The sequence below is a fragment of the Hyperolius riggenbachi genome, chromosome 10, assembly GCF_040937935.1.
Source record: "Hyperolius riggenbachi isolate aHypRig1 chromosome 10, aHypRig1.pri, whole genome shotgun sequence".
Lineage (NCBI taxonomy): Eukaryota > Metazoa > Chordata > Amphibia > Anura > Hyperoliidae > Hyperolius > Hyperolius riggenbachi.
Window position 1 is genome coordinate 97,222,066 of NC_090655.1, and position 17,070 is coordinate 97,239,135.

The window sequence follows — 17,070 nt, forward strand, 5'->3', positions numbered from 1 at the left end:
CATTCAGTGTAGCATATTACTCTACAATTCCTTCTGCAATTATTTTCTGTGTCCATTGTTTATTCCACACCAGGGCAAGCTTCCTTGAATACGATTGATACCATAGTATCTTAGGCTGGGGTCACACTTGAGAAAACCTGCAGCATTTGCCACATACTGGAAATGCAGGTTATGATAGTTTATGGTGCTGCTGTGTTTTCTGGAGGAATCTGCAATTCTGTATAGCGTAAAAAAAAAAAAAACCGAAAAAAAACCCTGAACTACTTTCTCACACAACGAATGTGTTTTCTCATTTAAATCAATGGCTACTGTAAAAAAATATGCATGCATTACAACACATCCCAGAACACACAATTGTACAGCAAAAACGCTTGCAGGGAATAGTCTGTGATTTCCGCAGATGCAAGTGTAATTCCTCAGATTTATATAACATGCTATGTGTATCTCTAGTATAAATAATTAAGTGTAGGTATAGAAAAGGGTGCCTGTTATTTACCAAAAGTGATCATTGCAGCAGACTTAATTCAAATGCCATTAGTAAAGTATTTTAGAGCAAAGGACAAACCCTTACACAAAGTTTATTACAGGCTGCGTTAAATAAGCAATGGTAATACGCAAACTTTAGAAACACACAGATTTTGGTTTGCTGACAATAGATCACTGAATAAGTACTTCCTGATTGTTGCTAAAGGTGGCTGTACTTCACATATTGTGCATTAACTTTAACTTTTTGCAGACCGACGCAGTTTAAATCTACGTCGGATGGGTGGCGCTGCGGTTCTGACTGGACGTAAACTCGACGTCCCATTCACCGCACATCCCCGCCGCAATGTGCTGCCCTGCCGCCTCTATGATGGCAGAGCACTGTGAGCTGGACAGGAGCTGTTTTCATTGGCTCCTGGCCCTGTCATTACTGTAAGCCAATCCCATTGGCTTACATTGAGTGAAAGGTCAGGAGCCAATGAAAGTGGCTCCTGACCGGCGCACAGCGCTCTGCCGTCATAGAGACGGCAGGGAGAGCAGCCTGCAGCGGGGACAGAGCGGCGGGAGCGACTGATTATTGCGGCAATTCGTCGGAATGCAGCATTTTAGCATACCAGCAGCCTCTGGTCCTCAAGGGGGCAATGTACAATTCTGATTATTAGGTGGATAACTGAATTCCATACAAAGCAATACACAAATCAAGTCAAATTAAATAAAACATATTCTCTTTATTTTTTCTTCTAAGGAGCTATCCATGGAGTCCGGTATTGATCCCGGGCAGGAGTATTATGGACAAGATTATTACAGCTATGAGCATGGGTACGTTCAACAGTTTTATAAATGACAGATCACTGTAACATTCTTTAATTTTTCTTTTAGTATGTACACTGGTACTGTTATCATGTGTATACAATAAATACATTTACAAATGTATTGCCAAATTGCAAACATAAATCTAAATATGAAATCAAGTAAAGAGATTACCAATAGGCATCTTAAGAGAATTATTAAGTGTTAGAAAGAAAATCTAAGGGGCGCTGTATATTAACAAAAAATGTGTGCAAGTCTCAAAAAGAGAGATAGAGATTACTTCCTGCTGCTACCTCAAACTGTGGGAGTACCTCCTACCCCCACAAAAAAAAAAAGAATCAGATCAAAATACAAATAGAGGAGCGCAAGATATAGGGTTAAATAATTTTTTCTTTTTTATTTTACTTTATTTTGTTCCTAATTGGAACCAAATGTAAAAAGATATATAAAAAAAAAAATATATATGCACGTACATACAACCACATAAGTCTACTAATATCTATATCTCCACACAATGAAGAGCGCACACCACAAAGGGGATGAATAGCGATCCACCATACATTCATTCAATCAATCACATCCATATTCATACCAAGCCCTCTGATGACCCTTTGGGGATTTAGAAAAAATGTGAAAAAGATATATATATAAAAATTATAAAAAATATATATGCACATATATATATATATGAAAACGATTACAATTTCCAGGATATAAAAAGCAATAAAACTCGTTCCAATGAAACGGTACTCAAAAGATTTTCCTCCACATGCATAAGGACCTTGTCCTCTCGTATACCCGTGGCAGTATCACCTCTATGTCAGGATGGAGTCCTTTCCACAGAATCAGACCTCACACCAGAACTTTTGAGGGCGCAGTTCCTATGCTTGGAAGCTCTTCACAACTAGTTAGCTGATTACTCACGTATCCCCAGAAAGAACCAGTCCCTCACGACCGGAATTTGTCCACACGGGGGTCCGTTTCTGTGTTGCAGCGGCTACTGACTCACCCACGCTGCCCGTAGTGTAAGCAGCCGTGTTGCGAGCTTCCGCGTGTCGGCTGGTTGAGGTGTCTGACGTCACTTCCGTGCGTCCCAGCTGCTTCCACTTCCTATAGTCCTGCGTTCCAGCTGCCTGTGTCACACACAATGTAGCTCTTCTCCACGTTAAGTTCTCCACACACCGCTATGGCATGAAGCTGTAGTTACAGGATCCCAGGCAGCAAGATTCCAATTGATTAAAGGGGCGCCCCACTCAATCAAAAATCTTTGATTGAGTGAGAAGCTCGCAACACGGCTGGGAAGCTCGCGGAAGCTCGCAACACGGCTGCTTACACTACGGGCAGCGTGGGTGAGTCAGTAGCCGCTGCAACACAGAAACGGACCCCCGTGTGGACAAATTCCGGTCGTGAGGGACTGGTTCTTTCTGGGGATACGTGAGTAATCAGCTAACTAGTTGTGAAGAGCTTCCAAGCATAGGAACTGCGCCCTCAAAAGTTCTGGTGTGAGGTCTGATTCTGTGGAAAGGACTCCATCCTGACAGAGGTGATACTGCCACGGCTATACGAGAGGACAAGGTCCTTATGCATGTGGAGGAAAATCTTTTGAGTACCGTTTCATTGGAACGAGTTTTATTGCTTTTTATATCCTGGAAATTGTAATCGTTTTCATATATATATATGTGCATATATATTTTTTATAATTTTTATATATATATCTTTTTCACATTTTTTCTAAATCCCCAAAGGGTCATCAGAGGGCTTGGTATGAATATGGATGTGATTGATTGAATGAATGTATGGTGGATCGCTATTCATCCCCTTTGTGGTGTGCGCTCTTGATTGTGTGGAGATATAGATATTAGTAGACTTATGTGGTTGTATGTACGTGCATATATATATATTTTTTTATATATCTTTTTACATTTGGTTCCAATTAGGAACAAAATAAAGTAAAATAAAAAAGAAAAAATTATTTAACCCTATATCTTGCGCTCCTCTATTTGTATTTTGATCGAATTATTAAGTGTTACCATAAAATACATTTCCAATTGTATAAAATATTGTTAAAATATTTAACAAATGAGTTAGCTTACTTGGTAATATTATTTTTAATAACCCTCAAGGACAGCTGCTACATATGAGACAGGGCCCCACCCCAAGACAGAAAACCCTCAACTAGCTCTCTCTAAATTCCACCCACAGGTATCCACCTGCCAGTATGTCACAATTAACTGTTCCCGATACCATATCCTTTCCATATACATTATAAACTATTTCACATATTTAAATATATATTTAACTGTATACATATAATTTAGTTTTATGTCCATATATTTTTTTTTTGCGGGTGGGTTGCTCACCTGTCCTGGAGGGTTATTAAAAACAATATTACCAGGTAATCTAACTCTGTTTATTTTCCAATGACCCTCCAGGACAGCTGCTACATATGAGATGATAAACAATTAGTGACCAACCTTAGGGAGGGATCACAGTCTGAAGAACTGATAGCAGATCCAGTCGGTAATGCTTAATAAAGGTGTGCACGCTTTTCCAAGTTGCTGCTCTACAGATCTCTGTTGCTGTAGTTCTAGCTCTATAGGCCCAGGAAGTTGACATCTTGTTCAATGTGCAGTTATATCCTGAGGACTTTGAATCCCTTGTGCTTTATAAGCTTCATTAATACAAACTTTCATCCATCTAGCAATGGAAGCTTTTGACATCTTTGCTCCTCTTCTTGAGCCAGAAAAGTTAAATAAAAACTTACACTTTCTAACCAAGCCTGCCGCTGACCTCCGCCTTCCCAAATCTTCTTCCACCTTCATTGCAGGATCTTTGGGGAACCCACAAACGTAGTGGTAATGAGCAGCTTCATTATCAATACCTCCAGGACAGATTAAAGCTACCTCCTAGAAAGCCTTCCAGCCTCAGCACTACCTGGCTGCTGACCTTCAGAGAGCTATATAGGTTTCCCAGGGACAGGAAACACACAACTGGCAGGTGAATACCTGTGGGTGGAATTTAAAGAGAGCTAGTTGAGTGTTTTCTGTCTTTGAGGTGGGGCCCTGTCTCATATTTAGCACCTGTCCTGGAGGGCTATTGGAAAAAAAGGAGTTATTTCTCTAGTAGGAATGCCTTTATTAGTTAAGGACAAACATGTTAGCCGGCAGATAATTTGTGGAGTTGGTGTTTGCTCTATATGTTAACATGGAGCCATTTTTTGACCCTTCACCTTCAAGTCAAGTGGTACAGGATAGCCAATCCAACATTTTTACCATGTGTCCCACCTCCCCCCATAAAAGAAACAAACATAGCAGCCATTTTACAGCCTGCCTGGAGTCGGTGTAGGTAGAGCCCTCAGGGTTTTCAAAGTTTGCCTGCCATTAAAGTCATTAGGGTCCATCTTCAATAGTATTGGTCGACAAATACAGACCTTTATTAGTGCACAAGCACATTATCAACCAATTGTCTTTCATAAACGTGATTTTCAAATCCTCAAAATCCCACCTGCGTATTCCAGGACAAGAAAATCACATTCTTCATTAAACCCCAGTCAGGCTCGGGACAGAAATCCACAGCTCAGGGCAGTAATCACAAGTTGGATCCATCGGAGATGTGGAATGTGCAGGGCTGCCACAGATCTATCAAGCGGTATGATTTTTAGGGTCTGAAAGCTTGTGAAAAAATTGCACTGCTTTTGGAAAAAGAAATTGGAAAAAATCATACCGCCAGGTAGGTTTAAGAACACCTTAACTGAGAGGGTTGCCATATTTTTTTTTCCTTTTAACCAATACCAGTTACTGTACATCCTGCTGATCTGTTTGGCTGCAGGAGTATCTAGATCACACACCTGAAACAAACATGGGGCTAATCTGATCTGCATGCTTGTTCAGGGTCTATGGCTAAAATCCCTCTCAGTTCAGGTGTCCTTTAAAAGCCCCTGCCACTCCCTGACTTACATGCATATCCCGTCATCAGTACTTGGGCATCGGCTCACTGAATAAATGGTTACTACCAAAGCAAATAGCAGCAAACACTCAGTAAAAGTTGAAGTTTAAAAAAAATAAAGTGTTACAATGTTAAAAATAAATTGTCTTTATTTTTCCTGTAGAGAATGGTTATCCTTTGGGTGCCCATTATGTAGATTGTGATCTACCAGTACATTGCAACTTTTGGGTAGATCCCACACCTCCTGCCTGAGTGATGTGCATGTGTTGCAGCCGTGGCTTATATCTGTATGTAGATTCTACCTGGTAGATTGTTTTTTATTTTTGAACTATCTCCCAAGCTTAAAACGTGTAGGCCCCTCTCTAATTTATAGCCTTGGGGCATCATCACTAGCAGTACAATTGCCATGTACAGGTAGTGCACACAATATTACTGGCACTTACGCCATTGATGTAGCACACATTGTGCAATTAGCATGACTCTGATTTGGTAAGGCCTGTGTTGCCAATGTAAAGCAGTTTAGCACACATTATACTAGCAATGTGGGTGCTACCTAGGTAACGTGGGTCATGTAAATTGCACAATGTGTGCTACATCAGTGGTAATAGTGGCTCCAAGTGGCCTGCTAAAGTTTTAACATATTGTTACCATTGGTCCTATAGCTCCTTACCGTTCCTCTCACGGTCCCAGTTTTCCAGCGTTGTCATCCATGTTCAAATTTGCTGCCATGGAAGGCTTCGGAAGCACTTATTTCCCCTTGTGTTCCCAAAGATCGGCTCCATATGGTGTATGCGCAAGTGTGTGTGACAGCACTCGCACGCATGCCCAGTACGGAATAGTCTTCAGAAGCACTGGAAGACACGAGTGCTTCCAAGGGCTCCATGCCCAAATTTCCTGCTGTAGCTCAGGGGCGTAGCAATAGGAGGTGCAGAGGTAGCGACCGCATCGGGGCCCTTGGGCCAAAGGGGCCCTGAAGGGCCCTCCCTCAACTACAGTATTAGCTCTCTCTTGGTCCGGTGCTCATAATAATCACTTCTACGGATACTTTGAATAGTGGTGATCATTAACAAACTGTTCCCCATTCCTTTCTTGCACCTCTGACACTGTAGTTTCCATTGGCAGGTTTTGGTGTGCCATATCAATTGTTATGTATAGAGTGCTTGGGGGGCCTCAATGTAAAACTTGCATCGGGGCCCACAGCTCCTTAGCTACGCCACTGCTGTAGCTGGTATTTTCTTATTTAAATATGGGCCCCTATTGTAGCACACAAATTTCCCCATTGTTGTTTGTGCCCAAATTCCCAGTTTTGGTACGGTCCTTTCTCTGTCCTGAAGTGCACTGGGGTGTTGAAATTCTTAAGGGTAGGTGATCAAATCAAATGGCATTCTGTTTAAAGAAGACACTATGGCTTTTTGCAGTGTTTTATCTTTTAGGTTACTTATACTTCCCTGCACAATATGTAATAGGTAATTCTGATTACCTTATACAGCTTCCTAACTGAAAATAGAAACGTTACTTTATGGTTATTTGTACATAGATACATAATCACTAGAGTTTTATAAAAAAATTGATTAGAGAGAGTCTGAAGCCTAAAAAAATAGCCTTTTACAGGTCATTCCTCTTCAGCAATAAGCCCATAGCTGAAACGCTGCATCCCCACAGCAGAACAAGGTTTTATCCCCCCAAAATCCCAAGGCAAAATTCTACAACTTTCCAGGTTGTGGATTTTGCTGCTCAGGGGAGGCAGAGCTTTGCGCTGTAGCTCTGCCTCCAGTCGCATCAATCTCTGCAGATCTTTCACTGAGAGGGGCAGAGAGAGGTGGAGAAGACTGAGAGGAGCGGGGAGAGGCAGAGATTGACGCGACTAGAGGCAGAGCTACTGCACAAAGCTCTGCCTCTACCCAGAAGGAGCCCCACATTTTGCCCCGGGGATTTCGGGGTAATTAAGACCTCATTCTTCTGTGGGAATGCATTGTTTCAGCTTATTTGTTTGTTTTGGGCTTATTGCAGAAGAGGTCTACCCTGTAAAAAGCTATTTTTTTAGGCTTCAGAGTCTCTTTAGCCTCCCCAGGACCGCCTCACACCAATGGGCGTCAAGTCCTGGGGCTGCAGTTTGCAGGGCTGCGCGCGCATCTCCTGCTTGGGGGGCAGAGCTCCACCCTGCCTTCAGTCTCCGAGCAGCTATCGCCGCTCGGGAGACTGTTAGACGGCAGAGCCGCCGTCTAATTAACATGTACAGCGCTGCGATCAGCAGCAGCGCTGTACTGGGGACAGCCGTGTGACACAGCTGTCCCCTCCTGAGGCTGGGGAGTGATCGGCTGTCATAGGCTGAAGCCTATGACAGCGGATCACGCTGATCGCCTGGCTGGGGGAGGGAGGGAGCAGGGAAGAGGAGATAAAAAAATTGGCATTTTTTAAAAAAACAGTAGTATAAATATTGATAAATAAAAAATAAACACAGGGGGGGTGAGCAGACCCTATCAACAGACTCTGTTGGTGGAGAGAAAGGAGGGGGGGGGGGGAGGTGATTACTAGTGTGCTATGTTGTGTGGCCCTGCAACTTGGCCTTAAAGCTGCAGTGGCCAATTTGACTAAAAATAGCCTGGTCTTTAGGGGGGGTTAGCACTGTGGTCCTGAAGTGGTTAAAAGAAGGTGTGTTGAGTTTTATTTGTTAACCTTACATGTGCATCAGTCACAAAAAAGTGTAGTATTCATGTTCATAGTACTTTAATTATTGGAAAACTATATTTTATAAATTAGGTTATGTTTCTTGCTACATTTAACTCGGCACAGATTTTAGATTAATTTTATACCTTACCAATGATGGGAATAAGAATTAGCTTTAAGCACCACATAAACAGTAATGACTGTTTATGTGAGCAGCCTGTGCTCTTCATCCTGTTAAAAAGACAATAAAATGCATCCTGATATAAAAGTATCAAAACACATTGGCTTAATAGGATGTTGTTTACTGTAGGTATGAACTGCCGCAATATGGAAGCCGACGAAGATTACTGTCTCCATCTGGCATGTATGAGGAATATGGAGAAGTTATTCCTGATAATGATGGTGGCTATTACTACAGTCCTCATGGGCCTACAGCAGAAGGAGATGTAAGTACCGTATATACTTTCCTAGCTTATTGCTACTGTGCAGGAGGAAAAAAAAATGTACAAAACAGTTTTACATTAAATCAACGTATTTATTAAAGTGTACCTGAGACGAAGGAGAAACATTTTTTATACATACCTGGGGCTTCCTCTAGCCCCGTTCGGCCTGATCGCTCCCTCATCATGCTTCTCTGCCGCTTGAAGCCTCTGCAATCCGACACCGTAATTGGCAAGTCCAGACTAGTGTTGGGCGAACATCTAGATGTTCGGGTTCGGGCCGAACAGGCCGAACATGGCCGCGATGTTCGGGTGTTCGACCCGAACTCCGAACATAATGGAAGTCAATGGGGACCCGAACTTTTGTGCTTTGTAAAGCCTCCTTACATGCTACATACCCCAAATTTACAGGGTATGTGCACCTTGGGAGTGGGTACAAGAGGAAAATTTTTTTTAGCAAAAAGAGGTTATAGTTTTTGAGAAAATCGATTTTAAAGTTTCAAAGGGAAAACTGTCTTTTAAATGCGGGAAATGTCTGTTTTCTTTGCACAGGTAACATGCTTTTTGTCGGCAAGCAGTCATAAATGTAATACATATAAGAGGTTCCAGGAAAAGGGACCGGTAACGCTAACCCAGCAGCAGCACACGTGATGGAACAGGAGGAGGGTGGCGCAGGAGGAGAAGGCCACGCTTTGTGAGACACAACAACCCAGGCCTTGCATGAGGACAAGAAGCGTGCGGATAGCATGCTTTGTACCGCCATGCAGTCATAACTGTAATAAAGATAAGTGGTTCAATAAACAGGGACCACGCGGCAACGCTAACCCAGCAGCAGCAGACGTGATGGAACAGGAGGAGGCGCAGGAGGAGAAGGCCACGCTTTGTGAGACACAACAACCCAGGCCTTGCATGAGGACAAGAAGCGTGCGGATAGCATGCTTTGTACCGCCATGCAGTCATAAATGTAATAAAGATAAGTGGTTCAATAAACAGGGACCACGCGGCAACGCTAACCCAGCAGCAGCAGACGTGATGGAACAGGAGGAGAAGGCCACGCTTTGTGAGACACAACAACCCAGGCCTTGCATGAGGACAAGAAGCGTGCGGATAGCATGCTTTGTACCGCCATGCGGTCATAAATGTAATAAAGATAAGAGGTTCCATAAACAGGGACCGGCAACGCTAACCCAGCAGCAGCAGCAGCACACGTGATGGAACAGGAGCAGGCGCAGGAGGAGAAGGCCACGCTTTGTGAGACACAACAACCCAGGCCTTGCATGAGGTACCGCCATGCAGTCATAAATGTAATAAAGATAAGTGGTTCAATAAACAGGGACCACGCGGCAACGCTAACCCAGCAGCAGCAGACGTGATGGAACAGGAGGAGGCGCAGGAGGAGAAGGCCATGCTTTGTGAGACACAACAACCCAGGCCTTGCATGAGGTACCGCCATGCAGTCATAAATGTAATAAAGATAAGTGGTTCAATAAACAGGGACCACGCGGCAACGCTAACCCAGCAGCAGCAGACGTGATGGAACAGGAGGAGAAGGCCACGCTTTGTGAGACACAACAACCCAGGCCTTGCATGAGGTACCGCCATGCAGTCATAAATGTAATAAAGATAAGTGGTTCAATAAACAGGGACCACGCGGCAACGCTAACCCAGCAGCAGCAGACGTGATGGAACAGGAGGAGGCGCAGGAGGAGAAGGCCACGCTTTGTGAGACACAACAACCCAGGCCTTGCATGAGGACAAGAAGCGTGCGGATAGCATGCTTTGTACCGCCATGCAGTCATAAATGTAATAAAGATAAGTGGTTCAATAAACAGGGACCACGCGGCAACGCTAACCCAGCAGCAGCAGACGTGATGGAACAGAAGGAGGCGCAGGAGGAGAAGGCCACGCTTTGTGAGACACAACAACCCAGGCCTTGCATGAGGGCAAGAAGCGTGCGGATAGCATGCTTTGTACCGCCATGCAGTCATAAATGTAATAAAGATAAGTGGTTCAATAAACAGGGACCACGCGGCAACGCTAACCCAGCAGCAGCAGACGTGATGGAACAGGAGCAGGCGCAGGAGGAGAAGGCCACGCTTTGTGAGACACAACAACCCAGGCCTTGCATGAGGGCAAGAAGCGTGCGGATAGCATGCTTTGTACCGCCATGCAGTCATAAATGTAATAAAGATAAGTGGTTCAATAAACAGGGACCACGCGGCAACGCTAACCCAGCAGCAGCAGACGTGATGGAACAGGAGCAGGCGCAGGAGGAGAAGGCCACGGTTTTTGAGACACAACAACCTAGGCCTTGCATGAGGACAAAAAGCGTGCGGATATAGCAGCAATGCTTTTTGCCGCCATGCAGTCATAAATGTAATACAGATGAGAGGTTCAATAAACAGGGACCGGAAATGCTACACCATCCCAGATGTTCATTGGTCATGTTACTTGGTTGGGGTCCTGGAGTGTTGCGTAGTCATTTCCAATCCAGGATTGATTCATTTTAATTTGAGTCAGACGGTCTGCATTTTCTGTGGAGAGGCGGATACGCCGATCTGTGATGATGCCTCCGGCAGCACTGAAACAACGTTCCGACATAACGCTGGCTGCCGGGCAAGCCAGCACCTCTATTGCGTACATTGCCAGTTCGTGCCAGGTGTCTAGCTTCGATACCCAATAGTTGAAGGGTGCAGATGGATTGTTCGACACAGCTACGTCATCTGACATGTAGTCCTTGACCATCTTCTCCAGGCGATCGGTGTTGGAGGTGGATCTGCACGCTTGCTGTTCAGTGGGCTGCTGCTGCATGGGTGTCAGAAAATTTTCCCACTCCAAGGACACTGCCGATACCGTTCCCTTTTGGGCACTAGCTGCGGCTTGCGTTGTTTGCTGCCCTCCTGGTCGTCCTGGGTTTGCGGAAGTCAGTCTGTCTGCGTACAACTGGCTAGAGGAGGGGGAGGATGTCAATCTCCTCTCTAAAGTCTCCACAAGGGCCTGCTGGTATTCTTCCATTTTGACCTGTCTGACTCTTTCTTCAAGCAGTTTTGGAACATTGTGTTTGTACCGTGGATCCAGAAGGGTATAAACCCAGTAATTGGTGTTGTCCAGAATGCGCACAATGCGTGGGTCACGTTCAATGCAGTCTAGCATGAATTGAGCCATGTGTGCCAGAGTCCTACCAGAATCCTCATCATCCTCTTGTGAGCGTTGTGATAGTTGTTGTGATGCATCATAGTCGTCACCTTCCTCCTGGTCTGCTTCTGCTGACCATTCGCGTTGAATTGTGGAAGTCCAACGTGCACCGCTCTGGCCCTCGTCAGTCGTGGCATGAAATTCCTGCTCCAACTCCAGCTGTTCCTCCTCCTCTTCTTCGTCATAGCTGCTGGGGCCAGCGTTCCCTGAGGTGGATGGCCTGATGTTGGTACCATCACGCTGATCGTTTTCTCCTTCAGATTCCCCCAGTTGCATCATGACAGCTGTTTCCTTGATTTTCAACATTGACCTCTTCAGTAAACACAGCAGTGGTATGGTAATGCTGACTGAAGAGTTGTCACTGCTCACAAGCAACGTGGATTGCTCAAAATTTTGGAGGACTTGGCAGAGGTCCAACATGTTGGCCCAATCGGATCCACAGAAGCTTGGCAGCTGTCCGGATGCGCCTCGGTACTGCGCCGTCATGTACTGGACCACTGCACTCTTCTGCTCACAAAAGCGTGCTAGCATGTGCAGCGTAGAATTCCAGTGCGTAGGGACATCACACAGCAAGCGATGGTGGGGGAGATTGAAGCGCTCCTGCATCTTGGCGAGTGCCCCCGAAGCAGTACTGGAATTTCTACAATGTTTGGCCACTCGACGCACCTTCAACAGAAGATCGGCCACGCCTGGGTATGTCCTCAGGAACCGCTGAACTACTAGGTTCATCACGTGCGCCAGGCAAGGGATGTGTGTCAGCTTAGCCAACCTTAAAGCGCGAATGAGATTACTCCCATTATCACACACAACCATGCCCGGTTTCAAGTCCAGCGGTGCCAGCCACAAATCCGTCTGTTCCTTTATTCCCTTCCAAATTTCCTCCCCTGTGTGCTGCTTATCCCCAAGGCAGATCAGCTTCAGCAACGCTTGCTGACGCATGCCAACAGCTGTGCTGCACTGCTTCCACGATCCTACTGCTGCTGGGTTAGCGTTTCCGGATGAGGTACAGCTTTGAGATGCGTTGGAGGAGAAGGAGTCAGAGAGGTAGGTGCTGCTGTTGTTATCCAGTGGGAGGGACGGCGGTGCAGCTGTTTGCGGCGTGGGCAACACCCGCGCCGTAGCAGGTGAGGAATCGCTGCCAGGCTCCACAAGGTTCACCCAGTGCGCGGTAAGGGAGATGTATCGACCCTGGCCGAACGCACTCGTCCAAGTGTCAGTGGTGAGGTGAACCTTGCAGGCAACGGCATTCTTCAAGCTTCGGGTTATTTTGCTGACCACGTGCTCATGCAACTCAGGCACTGCAGAGCGCGCAAAGTGGTAGCGGCTGGGAACCACGTAACGTGGGATGGCCACTGACATCATGCCCTTGAAGCTGTTTGTCTCCACCACTCGATATGGCAGCATTTCGCAGGCCAGAAGCTTGGCTATGCTGGCTGTTACTGCCACGGCCCGGGGGTCATTTGCTGGCAATTTCCTCTTGCGCTCAAACATCTCCGACACAGACAACTGAACCGTAGCGCTGCACACGGAAGGGTTGTTGGTTGTTGTGTTTGATGAACACTGGGAGACCTCAAGAGCACTACTCCGGAAAGTGACAGTGTCAGCGTCGTCTGATGTTTGTGAATGTTGTGAACCACGCAATGGCTGGGCTACTGCTGCTGCTGAGGCGGGTCTGGTGGTGAGTCTGGTGAACCCAAGGGAGGCAGTGTTGCTGGTACCCTGTCCTGCCGCGTTTGCCCACAGAGTGGGATGTTTGGATAGCATGTGGCGGCTCATGCTGGTGGTGGAGAGGTTGTTAATACTTTTCCCCCTGCTCAGGTGGGTCTTGCACACCTTGTAAATCGCCATGGTAACATCCTCAGTGCAGTCTTCAAAGAAAGCCCAGACTTTGGAGCACCTGCCTCCTTGCTGGCGATTTCTGTTTCCTCCTCTTTTGCCTCTCACTCTAACTTCCACGCTTGTGGTGCCTGAAATTGCGCGCCGCCTACCTTGTGGTACAAGGCGAACTCGTGCAGCAGTGGGTTCTTCAACAGACTCATCTGTGCTGCTGCTACGACGGCGATGTTCTCGTTCACAAATAAAATCTGGGTCTCTGTCCACATTGTCCATACCCTCCTCTTCCATCTCCTCAAACTCGTCATATGTCATTGTGGGGGGCCGCCGCCGTGGAGTAGAGCTCCCCAGAACAACCTCTGCGCAGCTCACTCCAACGTCGTCTTCCAGATCTTGTCGGCCGACCTCCTGCAATTGCAACCCCTCCTGCCCAACTTGCTCTGGGATTTGGGTTTCCGAGTCCTCCTCGGACTCGCCTTGTATTTCAGTGCGCGGTGCATTTCCCACAGTTAATGGTTGTGAATCCGGGCACAACATTTCTGGCTGTTCCTCCATTGACCTTTCATAGGTGGAAGTTTGTTGGGCTGGGAATAGCTCCTGCGAATACCCCATTGTGTCCTGAGGTAATTCATAGGACTGGTTATCTGGCAGTTGTGTGCGTGGTGTCGCTGCCGGTTGTGTCAGCTTTGTGCCCACTGGCTCATTGTAACTGGCTGAGGACTCGGACCTCGTGCGTGATGTGCTGGTGCTGCTTAACCCACTGCTGGACGCTTGAGAGGTCATCCAAGTAATTATCTGGTCCTGTTCTTTTGGATTTGTGAGGGTTGTTGTCCTGGACAACATGGGCGGTATTGAGTGGGTTTTCTTGGGTGCTCCCCTGTGGCCTGTACGTGAACCGTCAGGGGAAACACCTCTTCCCTTGCCCCTTCCTCTTTCACCGGATTTCTTCCTCATTTCACTTATCCTTACAGTACACACTGACTGGCAGCAGTACAGTGGCAGTACAGAAATGCTATACAGTACCACTATTCCCAGCAGCGACACAGAGCACAATGCTATACAGTGGCGGGTGAGCGGTGTACTACTGTTCCCAGGCCCAGCAGACACAGAGTGGAAGTAAACACAATGCTATATAGTCTGGCTGAGCGGTGTACACAGAGTGGCAGTACACACAATGCTATATAGTCTGGCTAAGCCGTGTACACAGAGTGTCAGAAAACACAATGCTATATATAGCGTGGCTGAGCGAGGTGCACAGTGGCAGTACACACAATGCTATATTAGTCAGGCTAAGCCGTGTACACAGAGTGTCAGAAAACACAATGCTATATATATAGCGTGGCTGAGCGAGGTGCACAGTGGCAGTACACACAATGCTATATATAGCGTGGCTGAGCGAGGTGCACAGTGGCAGTACACACAATGCTATATATAGCGTGGCTGAGCGAGGTGCACAGTGGCAGTACACACAATGCTATATTAGTCAGGCTAAGCCGTGTACACAGAGTGTCAGAAAACACAATGCTATATATAGCGTGGCTGAGCGAGGTACACAGTGGCAGTAAACAATGCTATATATAGTGTGGCTGAGCGAGCGGTGTACTACTGTTCCCAGCAGCGACACACAATGACTGGGGGGGACCCTGGCTAGCGTGGCTGGAGAGCGAACTACCCTGCCTGCCTACCCAAAGCTAAACCCACAGACAAATGGCGGAGATATGACGTGGTTCGGGTATTTATTTACCCGAACCACGTGACCGTTCGGCCAATCAGAGCGCGTTCGGGCCCGAACCACGTGACCCGTTCGGCCAATCACAGCGCTAGCCGAACGTTCGGGGAACGTTCGGCCATGCGTTCTTAGTTCGGCCATGTGGCCGAACGGTTTGGCCGAGCACCGTCAGGTGTTCGGCCGAACTCGAACATCACCCGAACAGGGTGATGTTCTGCAGAACCCGAACAGTGGCGAACACTGTTCGCCCAACACTAGTCCAGACCAGTCGGCGCAGGTGCAGTGTGGCCAAGGTCGCTCTCCTGTCTTACTCCCGTGGGTGGGAGTATTTTGCGCTTGCACATTAGTACTGTGTAGATGCAGAACTCTCCCAGCGATGGTAGCGTGATAGGGGAGCGCAGTAAGCCCCGACTCCCGCAGTTATTGGGCCGGATTGTGGAGTCTGCAGGCAGCAGAGTATAAAACCTTTTTATTCTATTGTCTCAGGTTCCCTTTGAGGACAAAGTGACATGATAGAAGTTGGAAATGGGCAGTCAGTTAAATATGGAAACAAAAACACTTAGCAAAGGACATATATGTTACCTCAATAGCTGCCTTTCAGTACAGCTTGATATTGCCCTTCTCCAGGGACCTTATTAGCACTGGCTTGCCCATGCTTCACTTTAAGTTTTTGGTAATGATCTAGTGCCTGGCACTAAGGACTATAGAGGCCATATAGCTTTGCAAGCGCTATAAGTTAATAAATAATCCTTACATTTTATATTTAAGATAAAAGTTAAAGGATACAATTTCTATAAGATTTAAAAAAAAAAAAAAAAAAAAAAAAAAAAGAGAAATCACTACCTGAAAAGATTGAAGGGATGAAAATGTTGCTACTGATGTCCCTACTTGCTACAGTTTTCTTTAGGTGGCCACACACACACACAATACAATTTTTTTTTTTTCAACAATTTTTTGCTCCAATAAAAAAAATTTAGACGTATGAAACTGGTGCATCACACAACAACAATCAAATAAAACATATAAATTGGATTGAAAGTAAAGTCATTGTGTCATATCCTATTCAAGGTGATAAGTAGCTTGCAGATGCGAGCTTCTTATCACCTTGCCATCGTGCAAGGATTACCGGCAAATCCAATTGCCCATATCCTTTGCGCGATAGCCGATCGTTAGGGAGCATTACTCAGTTAAAAGCCTGAGCGATGCTCCCTTTTACCGGGTGATGGGGAGTGAGGTTAACGCTGTGGTGCTGTGCTTCAGCACCACGGCCTCACTCCTCTCACATGCGCACTCACCCGCCAAACATCTGCCGCCATCTTCCGCCGCAGCATTTGGGGGTCTCCTTTAATGGAGACCCATAGAGCTCCCCGTCAGGTCGACGCACACCTTAGAAGCCCCCCACGTAGCTCTGCCAGGCACCCCTGTCATTATACATACCGCCGCTGATCACCCGACGCCTCTCGCCGCAAAATCCGCTGTGTTATTACAGTGTATCTAACACTAATTCCTGTCCGCATAGGAGCCCAGACAAAGCATCTTTGAATCTGCAGCCGGGGCTCCCTATTGGTCTGCTGTCTGAGCCATTTTATTGGTTCAGATAGCGGAACCAATGGGGAGCCCCGGCTGAAGATCAGCGGGTGATCAGCGGCGGTATGTATGATGACAGGGGTGCCTGGCAAAGCTACGTGGGGGGCTTCTAAGGTGTGCGTTGACTTGATGGGGAGCTCTGGGGCTCTCCTTATTAAAGGAGACCCCCAGATGCTGCAGTGACGACGGGCATTAGCTGGTTTAGACCTGCTTTTTGCAGGTCTAAGCTAATGCTCATGTCTGCAGGGAAGCATCGCTTCCCGGAGGCATGCAAAGGGTAACTGGATACCGTGTTTAGAACTTGCTAGGCGATTATATCGCCCAAGCGAGTTCTTTTCCGCCTGGGAGTTTAATAAGATTAGGCGATGCCCCCATCGCCTA

The 17,070-nt window shown here is 46.6% G+C and overlaps 1 protein-coding gene and 1 long non-coding RNA gene across 3 annotated transcripts in view; one reads left to right on the plus strand and one right to left on the minus strand.

Moving 5' to 3' along the window:
• PCDH15 (protocadherin related 15) overlaps positions 1-17,070 on the plus strand; it is a 1,564,441-nt gene that overhangs the window by 1,531,615 nt on the left and 15,756 nt on the right. The window contains exons 36-37 of the mRNA XM_068257852.1: positions 1,229-1,302; positions 8,216-8,351. Of these exons, the coding sequence (XP_068113953.1) occupies positions 1,229-1,302; positions 8,216-8,351 (210 nt within the window). The remainder of the gene's footprint in view (positions 1-1,228; positions 1,303-8,215; positions 8,352-17,070) is intronic.
• The window catches only part of LOC137535960 (uncharacterized), a 376,361-nt gene that overhangs the window by 175,368 nt on the left and 183,923 nt on the right, over positions 1-17,070 (minus strand). The window lies entirely within an intron of this gene.